Raw genomic sequence first — 17922 nt, 5'->3', positions numbered from 1 at the left:
CAGTCCACTAGAAATCTAAATTCTTGGTGATAATTGCAGCTCTGCGTGGCTTGCCTTGTTTTTTTTACTCAAATAGCAATAAATAAATGTTTCTACATACTTAAGAAACTGCCACAGATCGTGTCTTTTGCACGAGCTGCCATAAAATGAGAAGGTAATTTATATCATTTTAAAAGAATGGCTAATGTTCCTTCAGTTTCCCACTGTAATAAGTATTTAATAAGGGTGCCTTAACCCAGCTTTATTGAAAGGGTGTTGAGGGCAAACAATGCCAGAAAAGGTGGTTTCTTAAGTCTGATGCCTTATACCTAGGTAATAATAATAATAATAATAATAATAATAATAATAATAATAATAATCACCATCACCATCACCATCACCATCACCATCATCATCATCATCATCATCATTATCATCATCATCATCTTTATTTTTATATGCTACTACCATCTCCCCAAAGGGACTCAGAGTGGCTTACAGGTGGAACCAAGCCCAGGGCATAGAATAAAATTTACCAACTAAACACACAGCTAAAGACATAATAACATATAACAATGTAATTAAAACAATTAAAAACAACAGGGTATAAAAACATCATTAAAATATCACAACCAACCTCAACAACCAGTAACCAGGAATATGGTGGACATGATCAGATTAGAGAGGGCTGGGCATAGGATTGTGCAAAAATCAGACCATAGGGCCAGGGCAGGGAGTAAAGTGCTGAGTGCAATTTATCGGTAAATTAGGGCTGAGCATTCATCCAGGTGTTGAGGGCAAGTGATACCAGAAAAGATAATTTCTTAAGTCTGATGCCTTAAACCCAGCTTGTATTGAAGGATCTGAGCAGAAACAATGCCAGAAAAAGTGGTTTCTTAAGACTGATGGCCTAAAAACAAGGGAAAGGGGAGCCATGTAAGTTCCCTATTGCTGCCAGTGGAATGGATCTTCCTGGAGTTAAAATGGATCTTTCAGCTGCTGGATTGAAAAATTGAATTTTGCCCACTCTAATTTGGGAAGCTCCGAAAATCCAGACACTGAAAATGGCACTGGGTTTAACCAAATTCCACATCCTTACTCTGTTGGTAATTTCAGGGTGTGGTATTGATACCCATCACCCTATATAATTCAGATTTAAGAGCTCTAACTAAAAGGCTACACTCTTTCAACTACTTGATAATCCAAATATCGGCTAGCTTAATGTTAATACAACAGTAAATACAGCAGATTACTTTTCTTTTGCTTTATTTAATGCAACAAATTGTTCATTTGATGTTTAGAGAGGGACCTTTAGAATTCTTGATAAATTACTTTGAAATAGCAATATTCCAAGCTGTGGGAAAGTGTCCTAATCATCTCATTATGATGAACTACCTAATAGAGGCTGTATTAATACCAACCTAACTAATTTGGATTGCTGTGCTCCAGATTACCCTGGATGCAGCACAGGAATGTCCTAGAAGCATTTTTGATGTACAGATAGCAGGCTGGGCTAAGACTGCACTGGGACTGTCACTGCTGATGCTGTTTTACCAGCCAAAAGCAGTTCTTAGATGAATTCTATTGGTGATGTTACTTCTGATGAGATCACAACAGGATGCTCAGCCATTTGACCAGCAGAAGTGATGTGTTAGCAAGGCTCTGCTGGCAACACAGTAGTAGATCTATTGATATGCGGGCATTGACCAGATCAAGCCTAATCCAGTTGTTCAGACTCCAAAATCACTGCGATCATGGGAAGCTCTGGAGTAAGTTTCAGTTCTCTTTCCATTGTGGAACCATATATATGACATATGAATCCCCCAAAACAGTTGCAAGGTGAGTCCACTACTAATGTAGACATTGGCCAAAGTAACACATTTATTAATCCGTCCTTCATACTTTTGCAAGATAATCTGTTCTCAAGACCCAGCCACCTTCTGAAGTATAGCCCTGTGATTTCGCTTACATTGTCATTACAACATCCTATGGAAACTTGGAGTTTGAAATTTAGGGAGGGTCCCTTTTAAATTCTCAGTGAGGGAACTCTTCTGGACTTCAGGAAACTATAAACACCAGAATGCAGTTTGGGCAGCTGAAGTGAACCTTAATGCTATAATGGTGTAGTATGAAAGGCTCCCAAGGACTCAATAATACTTCCATCTAGAGGGCAAGCAACCAGAGTAAAAAAAAATAACTCATGTGATAGGCGGGAATATTAAACTTCCATTTCAATGGGTACAATTCCTAGGATTACAAGGCAGCTACTATCACTTTCTGTGAAGCTGATTTTCTCACTAGCTGTTTTCCAAACACTCTGTCATTCACTCCATCTTACAAAATTTTATTTTTTATAAGAAAAGTTTTGGACTGTTTAAATTCCAGATGTACTCATCTAACAGCATAGAAAGGGCCTTAAACTATGGGTCCCAACTCTAAATGGGGTTGCCTTAGCTCAATGTTGGGGTCATGAAAAATTTGGCAAAAATAAAAGGCTTCAGAACACCACCAATTTACATAAATCTGATAACAGCAACATGCAGTGTTTTCAGCTGCACTCCACAAAAAGAAAAATCTGCCTGTGTTTAGCAAACCTTGCACATGCTGATTTATTTTCAGTAAATGTTTGATTTGATATCTATTTTATATACTGTTATACTTGGGGTCATGCTAAAATTTCTCAGGCAGAAAGAGATTGCAAGTGGAAAGAGTTTAAGAAGCCCTGCTCTACAAGAAGGACTTGTATACTTAGAAAGTGGTAGTTTAGACCGCTTCTCCTCAACAATTGTTTGGAAAAATGTATAGACAATTTTTGTATGGAAAAATGTTTGGAGGAATGACTTCCCATGTAAGCTACGACTTGCAGTCCCAAAGGGGAAAGCCTGATTTACTACTCAAAGAACTAAGCTTCAAATATTTATTTTATGTATCTATTATCTTCTACCATCATCTTTTGCCATTGATTAGGCTAGTGGTGACTGACAGGAGTTGGACTCCAATACTTGGAGGCAATATGTTCCCCAACCCTACTCTAGACAAAATTCAGTTGCAGTTCTAACATATATACATCATTCACCATTACATTTCAGCACGAAGTCATGGGATGTTTTGCACTGAACAACACTCACCCTTTTGGAAGAAATTTCCATGGATATAACAGGAACTGGGACCTAGATGGAAATGATTTTTTTTACTTAGGAACTAGGTCACATGTGTAAAACAGAAACATCTTTGAATACAGGTGGGTCAAGGGTAAGGAACCTAAAGGGTTACTTGTGCTTGCATAGCAAATACTTCTCCATTTGCACTCACACAAAATACTGCTCTCTTGATTCTTAAAGTTTCTGATCAGCCATTTACTGGACAGCAAGCAGCTTCATTTGGCAAAGGAGAAGGGTATACTCCCTTCTTTTTATGCCAATACATTTCAGGAATGTGTGATGGAGCTGCTCCATTTGGACATCTATACATGTGGTCGCCACATGCATGCACTCTCCCTCTACACACACTTATTTTTTAGAACAATAAATACCAGGAGTTGGATGAACATGCATATGAGTCTCCATGTGGCATGCCTATTTTGTACTTTGGTTTAACTCTCTAGTCAAAAAGAGAATTGGGGAAGCTTATTTTTTCCTTGTTATGCAAAACCTGCAAGTATGATAAATAAGCAACCATAGTTTAAAGCATACATAGCCTATACCCACTTATTTTATTCGATAAAGAAAACTTTCTTTAAAGCTGCTTTAAAGATGGTGGGGTCTAGGAATTGGATGCTTTACTAATTTCATTCTAAACGAAAATGAGGAGTCATGTTAGTAATTTTATTCCTGCTTCAAGGTTTTTGAAAACTGTACAGTTCTAGAAGATCATTCCCAGTTTGTGACTTCTTATGTAGAAATTTCACACTGCAGAAGACAACAGTTTCTGTGGAGGAATTTTCTGCTCAACAAAGCCAAATATGAATTTTGCAACGTATAAATCCCAAACTGTGAAGGTGCTCATCAATGCAAGTTTTGCTTCATCCTCAAGACAAGCTTTTTTTTTCCTTTCAACTGATCTTTTAATAATTTATCAAAAGCAGAGAAGCCTCCTTTTCATTGCTAATTCAAAGTTCGCACTAAATCACAGACTGGATTTACTCCCCAATTGTAAGAAAGGCATAATCGCCAGTTATTTAAAAGTCAGCGTCATTATGGGTGCTCTATGTGGTCAGTTTATCCAAAATGCTGAAGTTCCTTAAGTCAGGCCCCTTCCATACAGTTGAATAAAATCCCACATTTTCTGCTTTGAACTGGAATATATGGCAATGTGGACTCAGATAACCCAGTTCAAAGCAGATATCATGGGATCTTCTGCCTTGATAATCTGGGTTATATGGCTGTGTGGAAGGGCGCTCAGTGGTTCCCAACCTTTGGTTCTCTGAATTATTTTGACTTCAGTTCTCAGAATTCCTGGCAGTTGGCCAAGCCAGCTGAAACTTCTAGGAGTTGAAGTCCCAAACACCTGGAGGACCAAAGGAGACACTGCTTTAAATCATTGTTTTTCCTGCTGCCAATTACACTGTGGCTTTTAAAATGTAAATTTAAAATTAAAAAGGATGTGAGAAATCTGGGAGAAAGTTAGAGCAGAGGTGCAGGTAATTTGCCCACATTGGCTTTCTACCAGCTCTCTACTAGAAGATATAAGAGCCATATCTATGTTCTGTGCTTTAGACTCTTGTCAGCAACTTGGTTTCCATTATTTGGATGTTGGAAATGATAAATCCTCACATAGCTGTTGAGCTATGGGACTTGAGAACTATGGGAAATGAGACTGTAAATCAATTGGACATAAGATAGTTAACTGGCAGACAGTATTCATTATCTGTATGCAGGATTGACTGGGATCTCTGAAGAAGCAAGACCAGCTAAGAATACTAATAAAACATGTGATAAATAGGAATTGGAAAGGTTCCTTTTGGATAATTATCAATGATTATGGGAAATGATGATATAGTGGAATCATTTTTTAAGGACTATTGACAGATTTTAAACAATCAAAACTCCTAATTTTAATCAGGAATTGTACTAGAATGGGAAGTTCCATATTGAGTATCAAATTATCACATTTCTAATACAAGGGGAAATGCAAAGAAATCACCTGTTTATCATGGATGTATGTGAAAGTTGTCTGAGGTCATCAATTAATTTATATATTATCCAAATTAGGAATACAGTAGAGTCTCACTTATCCAACACTCGCTTATCCAACGTTCTGGATTATCCTACGCATTTTTGTAGTCAATGTTTTCAATATATCAAGATATTTTGGTGCTAAATTTGTAAATACAGTAACTACTACATAGCATTACTGTGTATTGAACTACTTTTTCTGTCAAATTTGTTGTATAACATGATGTTTTGGTGCTTAATTTGTAAAATCATAACCTAATTTAATGTTTAATAGGCTTTTCCTTAATCTTTCCTTATTATCCAACATATTCGCTGTTATGATTGAGCCTCATGGCTCTGTTACTGACAGACGTGGGCGTAAGACTCCTCGAGAGTCAGATACTCTCGAGGAGCGAGAGAGAAAAAGACTGCAAGACATATTTGCAGCACCATCTGACGAGGAGTCTTTCGAAGGGTTTACGGAGAGAATGGAGGAGGGGCTGGTTAGCTCAGAGGAGGATGAGATGGATTGGACTCGGGTAAGGGAGGAAGTGGGTGCCACTGGCCATGATGGGACAGAAGATGAATGGGGACCTTCAGGATTAGACCCATGGTTTAGCTGGAGGGATGGGACGGGATCCACAGCTGGAGATGCTGTTGGGCGTAGTCAGAGGTGTTCCAGCTCTGACGAGGAAAGTGATGAGGAAACGCCCGGGTTAAGGAGGACAGCTGACAGTGATGAAGATTTGTAACTGGCATAAAATGGGGCTTGGGAGCAATTGCAAATTGCGTTGGGCAAGGTAATCTGGGCAAACGCTTGGGATCCGTGTGTGTGTGGGACGCTTCCCTGAAGACTTGTGTGCTTTCCTGTGCTGTGACGTAAGTTGATTGGAATCCAGGGTCAGACGGCGGGAGGGATTGTGTGGGCATTTGTTTGTGCAAACCTGTGCTTACTCTTATTAGCTTGACCCTCCGTCGTCTTCTTGACGGACGCCATCTCCTGCTTTGAGAACTCGGACTGAACTGACCACGGCTTGTCTTCCCCCCTTCTTGGACTTGGAAAAACTACAAACGTCTGCTTCTGGCTTTGATCTACGGAACGGAACTGGTCTACTCAACTGCTACAATCCTTGGCTGTTTTACTCGTGTTGGAGATCCTGTCTGCTGTGTGTGTGGGGGAGCGACGCAAGTTACTCTAAGCACAGTGTTGGCAGCAGAGAGGAATCTGCTGCCAATTAGTTGCATTCTTTGTATCTTTTGTTCCTTGGCTTTCGTTTCGTTTATACCCAGGCTGACGCAAGCAGTTTGTTTTTACCCGGATTAAACTCCGGTTTAATCCGGTTTATCTTTTGAACATTTACTTTTGCCCCTTTTTGCTCCTAAAGGCAAAAACTGCCTGGCCCTTGTGTTTTACGGGCATTTTTTGAGTTCTGTAATCTAATAAACTCTGTTACTTTGAATCTTGTGGCGTTCTGTCCTTGACAGATTGCCCAACGCCCATAAAAAGTTTATTACAGCAATAAACCCGTCAGGAAGACGATGGATGAGTTAAGGGCCAAAGTAGACCAATTGCAAACGGCTTTTACCGTTAGCCAAACAGCTCAGGCTGTGAAAGGACATGTTTTGACTCCTGAACGCTTTGACGGAACCAGGTGCAAGTTGCCAACCTTTTTGGCACAAGTGGAGCTTTATTTTTCTCAGCTCAGTGCTCATGCTTTTCCTACAGACACTAGCAAGGTGGCCTTTATTTTGAGTTTGTTGACCGGTCCCGCAGGACAATGGGCCACTAATTTAATTTTGGGAAATGACCCAGTCAAGGACAATTTGAATAATTTCAAAAAGTTGTTAACTGATACTTTTGGGGATCCTCTCCGCACGGAGAACGCTGGGTGGGCTCTGTATCGGTTGAAACAGGGAAAGGGGACTGTTTTGGATTACTTAAATAAGTTTAACCTGTATCGCCACCAGCTGGATTGGGGGGAAAATGCATTCATGCTTTTATTTACTGCCGGGTTAAGTGATATGCTCCAGGATGAATTAGCACGCTTGGAGCCGGCTGAAAGCTGGGACGCCTTAGTAGCTAAGGTGCTGCGTTTAGACGCAAGGTTCGAGGCTCGTAAACACTCAAAAGCAATGTGTGCGCCACCCATGCATGTAACCAGGGCACCTGTGGTGATGGGGGAAGAGCCCATGGAGCTTGGGGTCTTTAAAAAGCTGTCTACAGAGGAAAAGAGCCGTAGGAGGCAGCTGGGCTTGTGTTTGTACTGTGGGAATGCTGGGCATTTTGCCAAAAATTGTAATGTGAAACCTTCCCAGCTTTCGGGAAAAGGCCAGCCCTAGTGCGACGTGAGTCCAACGCACTAGGGCTCCTCAAGCAGTCAACTGAGGGGAGGAAGCATGTTTTCGTACCCATTACATTATCTGTTGGGGGAAGGGAACTTGTTTCTACTTTGGCACTGCTGGACTCAGGGGCTACGGTCTCCTATGTAGATATTGAGTTTGCTAAGAAGCATGGCATTCCTAGAGTGCGCAAGGCATGCGACGTGTGGGTGGAAGGAGCAGATGGGAGACTGCTGGAGACTGGGGTGGTTAACCATGAAACCTCAGCAGTAACGTGGGAGGTGCAGGGAGTAACGGGAACGTTTGTGTGGGATATTACGAGCTTGCCTAGATATGATGTGATCCTGGGGATGGATTGGCTAGCTGTAGTAAACCCACAAGTAGATTGGGCAACACGTAAAGTGATCTTAAAGAGGCAGGATTGTTGCACTCTAAATGTTACTCATTCTGATATGGAGGGAGTGCCTGCTGAGTATGGGGAGTTCTCTGATGTATTTTGTAAAAGAGAAGCGGACAAATTACCACCGCACAGGCCATATGATTGCGCCATCAAGTTGGCAGAAGGTGCGAAACTGCCAGCAGGGAGGCTGTATGCCTTGACTGTACCGGAAAGGCAAGCTTTGCGGGAGTTTCTAGATGAAAACTTAGCCAAGGGGTTTATTCGCCCATCTAGTTCTCCAACTGCGGCACCAGTATTCTTTGTAGCCAAAAAGACTGGGGAACTTAGGCTGGTCTGCGACTATCGGATCCTAAACAAATACACCATTCGGGATAGGTACCCGCTCCCTTTAATCTCGGAACTGTTATCAAGGGTGCAAGGGGCTAAGGTCTTTACCAAGCTTGACCTGCGGGGGGCCTATAACTTAATCCGTATACGGGAAGGGGATGAATGGAAGACGGCATTTAACACGTGTTTCGGATGCCACGAGTTCCGAGTCATGCCTTTTGGGCTTTGTAATGCTCCTGCGGTATTCCAGAGGTTCATGAACGATGTGTTCAGGGACCTAATTGACCAATTTTTAGTGATTTATTTGGATGATATCTTGATTTTTTCTAAGGACGAGAAAGAACATCGTCAACATGTCAAGCAGGTTCTGCACCGACTGCGGGCTAATGGGCTTTTCGCCAAGGCTTCCAAGTGCGTCTTTCATGTGCCTGAAGTGGAGTTCCTAGGTCATGTAGTGTCAGGTAGGGAACTTAAAATGGACCCACATAAGGTTGACGCCGTCAACTCATGGCAGGAGCTGAAGACTAAGAAGGATGTACAAAGGTTCTTGGGTTTCGCTAATTACTACCGGGAGTTTATTCCGAATTTTGCAAAGCTCACGGTACCTTTGACGCAGCTTCTGCGCAAGAAACAGCCATTTGTGTGGGGGCGGGAAGCTCACGAGGCGTTTCTACAACTAAAGTCTAGTTTTCAATCGGACAACATACTAACCCATCCTGATGTTGACAGACCGTTCGTGGTAGAAGCGGACGCTTCTAGCTACGCGTTGGGGGCTGTATTGTCTCAGAAGGATTCCTCAGGGACCTTGCGTCCCTGTGGATTTTACTCGCGGCAACTAACACCCTTCGAGCAGAACTATACCATATGGGAGAAGGAGTTGTTGGCGATTAAGGTGGCGTTTGAGGTGTGGCGGCACTGGCTTGAAGGGGCACGGCACCAGATCGTGGTCAGATCTGATCACAAGAACTTAGAGCACTTGCAAACAGCAAAGAAGTTAAACCAGCGTCAAATCCGCTGGGCTTTGTTTTTCTCCAGGTTTAACTTCAAGGTGCAGTTCGTGGAGGGGAAGGCAAACTTGCGGGCCGATGCTTTATCCCGCAAGCCGGAATTTAAGACCAATGAGCAGGTAGTATGTCAGACCATCTTGCCTACTGCCTCTCTGTGTGTTGTAGATAATGAGCTTGGGTTACATGACCAGATCCTTGAGGCTCAGAAGGATGATGTGTGGACTCAGGAGCAACTGATGCTGCTCTCTGCAGGTAACCGTACCATACTGCCGCATCTCCAGGATCAAGACGGGGTATTGGTGCGTAGGGGGCAGGTTTACGTACCAGTAGGGACCCTCAGGTTGGAGGTGATTAGAGCCCACCATGACGAACCCATGGCTGGGCACTTTGGCAGGTTCAAGACCGTACAGCTTATCACCAGGAGCTACTGGTGGCCAAAGATGCGGCAAGACATTCTGCGCTTTTGTGACAGCTGCGCCGTTTGTCAGCAGAGTAAGACGCCTGTTGGGCGCCCTAGAGGGTTGTTATCGTCTTTACCTGTTCCGGAGAGGCCATGGCAAATCATTTCCATGGATTTTATTTCAGATTTGCCTAAGTCTGGGGGTTATACTTGTATTTGGGTGGTGGTGGATTTATTTAGTAAACTGGCTCATTTTATTCCTTGTTCAACCATTCCGGCGGCCCCTACGTTGGCCTTACTATTTACAAAGCACATCTATCGTTTGCACGGAGCACCCGAGGTGATTATTTCAGATAGGGCTCCGCAATTTGTGTCACGCTTTTGGAAACACTTCCATGAGTGTTTGGGGACTAAGTTAAACGTGTCTTCAGCTTTCCATCCGCAAACGGATGGACAGTCGGAACGAGTTAATGGGCTCTTAGAGCAGTATCTGCGTTGTTTTTGTTTAGATCAACCCACGGCTTGGGTAAAGTGGTTACCGGTGGCGGAATTTGCTTACAACAATGCGGTGCACACGTCTAGTCAGCATACGCCATTTGAGCTAACTTATGGTTTTCACCCACGGGGAGGTGTGGCGCCGTCGACCAATGTGGTCTCTTCGGACCCTGTGTACCGCTCTTCGGAAATGGCTGCATTGCATGATGTTGCCCGTCGCTTACTGTTGGAAGCTAAGGCAACGCAGAAGACTCAGGCTGACCGCCACAGGCAGGCAGGGGAGGAGTTGGAAGAAGGGGATTTGGTGTGGTTATCTTCCAAACATATTAAACAGGCTGGGGGAAAGTTTGCGCCTCGGTATTTGGGTCCCTTTCCTATCGTTAAAAAGATTTCTTCTGTTGCGTTTCGTTTGCGTTTACCGTCTAGTTTAAAGGTCCATCCAGTCTTTCATCGTTCACTGTTGAAACTTGATACCTCTAGTCGTCGTGGTGCTATAGCGGAGGGTATCACTGCCACTTCTCCGCCATCGGGGGAGGAGGCCTTTGTGAGAGGGGATAGTGTTATGATTGAGCCTCATGGCTCTGTTACTGACAGACGTGGGCGTAAGACTCCTCGAGAGTCAGATACTCTCGAGGAGCGAGAGAGAAAAAGACTGCGAGACATATTTGCAGCACCATCTGACGAGGAGTCTTTCGAAGGGTTTACGGAGAGAATGGAGGAGGGGCTGGTTAGCTCAGAGGAGGATGAGATGGATTGGACTCGGGTAAGGGAGGAAGTGGGTGCCACTGGCCATGATGGGACAGAAGATGAATGGGGACCTTCAGGATTAGACCCATGGTTTAGCTGGAGGGATGGGACGGGATCCACAGCTGGAGATGCTGTTGGGCGTAGTCAGAGGTGTTCCAGCTCTGACGAGGAAAGTGATGAGGAAACGCCCGGGTTAAGGAGGACAGCTGACAGTGATGAAGATTTGTAACTGGCATAAAATGGGGCTTGGGAGCAATTGCAAATTGCGTTGGGCAAGGTAATCTGGGCAAACGCTTGGGATCCGTGTGTGTGTGGGACGCTTCCCTGAAGACTTGTGTGCTTTCCTGTGCTGTGACGTAAGTTGATTGGAATCCAGGGTCAGACGGCGGGAGGGATTGTGTGGGCATTTGTTTGTGCAAACCTGTGCTTACTCTTATTAGCTTGACCCTCCGTCGTCTTCTTGACGGACGCCATCTCCTGCTTTGAGAACTCGGACTGAACTGACCACGGCTTGTCTTCCCCCCTTCTTGGACTTGGAAAAACTACAAACGTCTGCTTCTGGCTTTGATCTACGGAACGGAACTGGTCTACTCAACTGCTACAATCCTTGGCTGTTTTACTCGTGTTGGAGATCCTGTCTGCTGTGTGTGTGGGGGAGCGACGCAAGTTACTCTAAGCACAGTGTTGGCAGCAGAGAGGAATCTGCTGCCAATTAGTTGCATTCTTTGTATCTTTTGTTCCTTGGCTTTCGTTTCGTTTATACCCAGGCTGACGCAAGCAGTTTGTTTTTACCCGGATTAAACTCCGGTTTAATCCGGTTTATCTTTTGAACATTTACTTTTGCCCCTTTTTGCTCCTAAAGGCAAAAACTGCCTGGCCCTTGTGTTTTACGGGCATTTTTTGAGTTCTGTAATCTAATAAACTCTGTTACTTTGAATCTTGTGGCGTTCTGTCCTTGACATTCGCTTATCCAACATTCTGCCGGGCTGTTTATTTATTACATTTATACATTTACATTTATATGCCGCCCTTCTCACCCCGAAGGGGACTCAGAGTGACTTACAAATTAAATTTACATACAATATTATATTAGCATAGTACAATACTGGTAATAGATTACTATATTGTACTGTATCAATATATTGTAATATTATTAGTAATATTATATGTAAAATATAATATATAATTAATATTATTATATTGTATTATTAGTATTATATCATATTACAATATGCTGTAATAAGTGAGACTCTACTGTACATCGAAAATTAGATTTCTTCAACTGCTCTTTAATCATTTTCCCCATATTCAAGGTCTTGCAAAATTCACTCACAGCTGTAAATTCCTTATGCATTTAAGTCTGCGTAAAACCCATTTTCTCAGTGAGTTGTAACCTGCCTCAAGTGTGTGCAATCTTTGTTGTTGGGTTCATGTTAGAAAAAAGATACTCAACTTGGAGAAAAATACCTTACTTTGAACACTTGCAGCTCTTCAAGAATCACTTCTTCCATCGATTCTGTCTCTTGGTTATAAATTGTAATGACTTTCAGTACAATCCCATTATCTGTGAATTTAAAATAACAGCAATAATAACAGAGAAAGTACTGGTAACAAATTTTTACTTGTCAGTCAGGAATGTCAAATAAATATATTTTCCATTCTATCTGAAATATGAGAAACACAAGACATAAGAAGATAAAAATACTCAATTGGCTTCAGTTGTTCAAGGCTGCATATGAGTTATTAATAGATGCATTTTTATCCAGACCTTTTGAATTACATAGCACAAAACCACATTATGGTTTACCCTCCTTATAACCCTGTCAGTAGATTACTTGACCAAACCAAGAGCACAGAGAAAGTCTGGAAAGCTGAATCTGGAAAGAACACAGGTTTGCCTAAACCCTTGAACTGAGAGTTAGCATTCTGGACACTGGATTAGGGATGCAACTGGATTAGAGATGTTCTTGCATGCAAGAATGAGAGAAGATTTTTTTCCTCTGTGCTGAATGAGAATATGAAAATCTAGTTATTTATTGCATTTTTGCAAAACTCATTTACATAGAAAATAACATTTGGCATCCTCTTAAGTATTTATGAGACCATAGACTGGATTTACAATCTTGTAACTGCTGGAAATTATGGTAGGTTTAAAAAAAAAAAAAAAAACCAACAACTTTTATTGCAAATATGAATACAAAACACCATCTACAGAACAAATTCTATGATTAAACTTAGACCATTACAAAGCACTAATGCAATGTACAATATACAATCTGGTCTCCAGAGTTAATGTCTAATTCAACCAAGTGCAATCATTTTACAAATGCTTAGGGCTTGTCTTCTTGGGTTTATTGATTGGTTAGCATAGTGAATAAAAGTAAAACAAGTTTCTGCAGCACCGCAGAAATACTTTGCTTGGGCTCTTGCCAGGTTTAAAAAATGGGACTGAGAGAGGAGTGGGGAATGGCATACTCACTTGTAACTATGATGATGACAATGATGGCATCTGATGATGCAGAAGTTCAGATACTCTATTTTGCAAAATGCTTTTGCATAATTACACCCCATTGTATTTTGTGCAAAACAACAAATTTTTGTACAAAATACTGCATTTTGTACATTATGCAATTTTCCACAGAAAAATTTCAAATGAGAAAAATGTATTCAACCTTTGTAATTTCTCAACACATCTTGAGACATCTTGATTACAATAAGTATAGATATGGAGCAAGTGATTTCCAGTTCAGGATTTATTCCTCATAAAATTTGCACAGAGTATTTTTGTGCAGAAATCCAGAAGTGTCTGCACCGAAAGTAATATTTTAGAAATATTTTTTTTTGTGCAAAACACTATTGTGTGGACATCACTATTTTCTGTGCAAGACTACCATATGCAAATTTTGTGTAAAATAACTCATGCACTGAAGGGTTTTTTGTCAGCTCAGCATTCTTCCTCTCAGGGTTTCTTTATACTTGAAAAACATGTTCTTTGATTTTTCTTAAAGTCAATATTCTTTTCAACTCTCTCTTTGAACTGCTGATTTTTCTGGCTTACAGTTCATACTAGATAATCCCTGCACGTAACAGACTTTAGACTTAGCTCTTGGACTGTTGATAAGCAGTGAGCCTAAAAGTGGCATAAATCCGATTTTAGCAGAATTCTCGATGTAGGAAATGAGATCTAGAAGAGGTCAACATTTCTAAATACTTGAGTTAAAATATAATGAATGTGTTGACCCACTACTACTGATACTTGAAAGAATTCTTCAAACTGAAAAAGTTATCCCATTTAGAAGAATCTTCCTAAACCAAAAGCTTGAAAAGTAGAGTCTATCTGAGTATAGAATGATACACTAGATTTTAAAATAATTGGACATTAAAGTTATCTTTCATTTGATCTTAGCTAAAAGGAATAACAGCTGAGAAAAAATAAAATAAGGAGAAAGACTACAAAGGGCACCAAGTGATTTATTGCCATAAGAATGATAGTGTGGTCTTGGCCATACCAAGAAAAGGGATCAAAACATATCCTCCTCATTGCCAAGCAATTAAAAAAGCCATTCCCTGAAGGGGAGAAAGCAGGGAGTGAATATTGACTGGTAGAAATTAGAAAGATGATATCAGCTAAGAGGCCTCATGTAAGGTCTAAATGTAGCCAGTGTAAGGAAGAATGGGCAAAAGTTCTTAAGATACACAAACAAAATCAGAAAGGAAGAGGATCAAAAACAAGCGCTTTAAGATCTCTTTATCATTTACCTGTCCCAATAAATAAGACATCATATTGCCCATCTTCTGCTTCTACTCTGTCTACTGCTATTTGTTTGAGTTTGTATTTCCCATCTGTCTTCACAAGAACTGGTCTCTTATGAACAGGCCTAATAGGCTGATACATCAAGGGATGGCTTCTAGCAAACCGAATAGCTTCATCTGGATAGTCTTTGGTGCTCCCATACAGCCCTCCATTCACTTTGCTAGCACACTGCAAAACAGAAAGCAAATGGGTTTATAAGATACTTACAGTGCTTTTTAAAAATGAAATGAACAATATAATAATATACCAACAATATATTTTCCTCTCTTTTTGTAATACTATCTCTGTTACAGTGTTATGACTGAACAGAATATATCAACCTATGTAGATGGCATGGGTCCATATGCATTAGTCCAACCCTGATATTCCCATCTCTGCACTAAATATTCTCATGATAAGTAGAAGGTTCTGAAGGTCTGGAGGCATCCACTTGCAGTAGCCCCCACATGATTAGGAACCCTTTAAAAATCATGGAATCATGGAAAGCGCCTTAAATGTATATTTAAATGTATAATTATGTATATTTTAATGTATATTTTTAATTTTATTGTAATTTTTAATCTTGATGGGTTTTTAAATTTGATGAAAACTGTTTTTTGATGTGTATGTTTATATTGTAAGCCGCCCTGAGTCCCCTGAAGGGTGAGATGGGCGGGGTAGAAGTGATGTAATAAATAAAACAAATAAATAAATGGTTACCAACTGTAAGAAAGAAAACGTTTAATGAGATAATTACACTTTAAGGAGAAATTGAATAAATTGCATTCTGCTGCTGTAACTACAAAAATGTAGAGGGGAATGTCATATACCTAGTATCCAGAAAAAGGCTTGGGGACTTGATCTGAAACTTGACAGAAAGCTAGTTTTGTGGGTGGCCTGTGCTGATTTTGAGTTAGAAAGGGTAGGAAATGTATAGGAACTTAACTGTGACAATTCACATCCAATAATTTGTCAGGTACTGTCTAGTTCTGGTGTTCTTTCAAACTTTGTGGAGCCATGTTCCCCAAACTCTGGTGTTTAAATGTTTTGGACTTCAGTTCTCAGACTCATTGACCAAGGAAGCTGAGACTTCTGGGAACTGAAGTCCAAAACACCCAAAGAACTAGAATTTGGGACTCACAGATCTAGGTTTATACTCTATTACAATGGGGATATCTAGACTGACTACTTAGGTCAGTTTGGAATGAGTTTGAGAGAAACCAGTTTCACTGTGCATATGATTACATTGACGTGTTTGAGGCCAGGATGGAGACCACATTAACAATGGAAACTAACCCCCAACAAGATCCAAAATCCACAATATCTTTTTTCAATTTCTGGTTGAGATGTGCACCAGAGTCTCTGAAACATAAAACCTCATCAGACAGTCTTTGGGCCTCCATTTCCATGTGCTTAGGAAACGTAGCCCCACACAAGTCCCACAGAGGCCACCACAGGACACTTCTGGTGGGATTCTGTGGCACTCTATTTCCTAGCTGCATGAAAACAGAGTCTGAAGACCATCAAAACAGCATAATGCAGGAGAAAGCAGGGAAAAGGCAGGGAAAGGCACGGAAAGCACATGGGATGGCTTGCCATTCCAGAAGAGGGGGAAAGATGGGAGGGAATAGGGGTAAGATGGTTCTCTCCGCTTTCCCCCCACCCGTTTGATGAGGTTCAATCAATTATCTGCTTAATCAATTATCTGCCAGGGAGTCAATTTAGTCCCTGCTGTCCAACCATGCCTTTGGGCATTTTTCCACAGTCTCCTTGCTCTATTCTTCTGAATTTTAAATGTGCGCCAACATGGGAGGGTAGTAACAGTGTGTTTTGCATTCTGCAGAGCCATTTGAGGATCACTGGTGCATATTAAGGCATTTAACTTGGACTTCCCACTGACTGGGCATAATGTGCTTTGAACTCTGGTGGCAGTGCATTTTGTAACCACCGCAGTTTGAAGTCAGCTTGAAGCTGCTTAAATGATCAGCATAGATTTGCCCAGTGAAACCCGACACATACCAACTCAAAAGTGTCCCATTGTTTATAATGGAGACACAATCAGGTATGTATGTATGGAGGTACAGCTTGCTACTGGCAAAATAGATACACTGTTATCCTAAAAAGGAAATTTTAAATACTTTTCTGCAAGTACAGAATAAAGTTTCCTAGCTTGCTATGGATCCCTCAGTTCAAACGTTGCCTCATGCTCTTTAATTGGAACCATTTAGGATTCTGCTAGAAATATTTTAGTAATCATTTGTTTCCTCCATGGCTCTTGGAAGCAGTGTGGTTTTAGAAACATTTCAAGCACAACCACAGTAGCAGGCTCTCCCCATTTAAATTGGATTTTCAATCAATAAAGTGAAATAAAATACTCTTTATGTTTACTGGAAACATTCAGACTCAACTTGTGGCAGGACTATAATTGACTCTAATAAACTCCTGCACTTGTCAAATGGGGCAGTGTTTATTTTCCTTTGCTTGGGCTTGGCTCTCATGAACTCTTTGCTCTGAGTTGGTTTTGAAGTGAATTTTCTAATCAGCCAGCAGTGGAATTTTTACTGGCTGCTTGTCATAAAAGTCAAATCACAGAGCTCTTTGCAGAAGCTCAAAGGCCTGGCAGTGCCAAATCCTGTTGAAAGATTCCAACTTGAGTAAGATTTCAGAACATAATATTTAGATTTAAAGTGAGATGTTTTTAAAGGAACAGTCACTCTTGGTGTTTTAGAGAATAACTAGGCCATCAGCACATTGGGGGACAGGGATATTTATAGTCTTCTGGAATTGCTTTGGGATGCTGTTTTCAAATGTAGTACATTGGAAATCAAACAACATGACTGATTAGAGAGGAGCTGACAACAACCATAGACATTTTTGAAAACTCTAGTGTGGAGTTCCTATAGAATTTGTGGGATCAAGATGTATAAATGCCAAATTTTCTGCCCTTTTCTATCCAGTTTCCACTTCACCAAAGCAGGAAGATTCTGACCGAAGAAGATCACAGTACTGCTTCTTAATAGAATTTCAATGCAGGATTCGGACTTCAACTCTCAGAATTTCTCAGCCAGTATGACTACAGCAGACATAGTGGCTGAGGGTGTCTGGAGCTGTAATCCAAAAAGAAACTTTTTAAAAATTATCAGTGAGATGTGATTCATTACAATGGGGAAAACCAACATGGTACAGTAATAAATCCTGCATACCCCTATGCCTTCTCCAAAAGAATCTTCATTTCTGTACCAAGCCAAGAGAATCCTTCAAATATTATCTCTGTCAGAGGT

At 41.1% G+C, this 17922-nt stretch overlaps 1 protein-coding gene across 3 annotated transcripts in view; it reads right to left on the bottom strand.

The window, feature by feature from the left end:
* Positions 1-17922, bottom strand: part of sema3e (semaphorin 3E) — a 273165-nt gene that overhangs the window by 67361 nt on the left and 187882 nt on the right. For all 3 annotated transcript variants that reach the window (XM_062981861.1, XM_016993947.2, XM_008111441.3), the window contains exons 11-13: positions 14608-14830; positions 12321-12412; positions 3108-3149 (exon numbers count right to left, since the gene is read on the bottom strand). In XM_062981861.1, coding sequence (XP_062837931.1) covers positions 3108-3149; positions 12321-12412; positions 14608-14830 — 357 coding nt within the window. The remainder of the gene's footprint in view (positions 1-3107; positions 3150-12320; positions 12413-14607; positions 14831-17922) is intronic.

This window comes from Anolis carolinensis, chromosome 5 (assembly GCF_035594765.1).
Source record: "Anolis carolinensis isolate JA03-04 chromosome 5, rAnoCar3.1.pri, whole genome shotgun sequence".
In the NCBI taxonomy this organism is placed as follows: domain Eukaryota; kingdom Metazoa; phylum Chordata; class Lepidosauria; order Squamata; family Dactyloidae; genus Anolis; species Anolis carolinensis.
The sequence above is the reverse complement of the archived record's forward strand: the minus strand, read 5'-3'. Positions and strand labels throughout refer to the sequence as shown.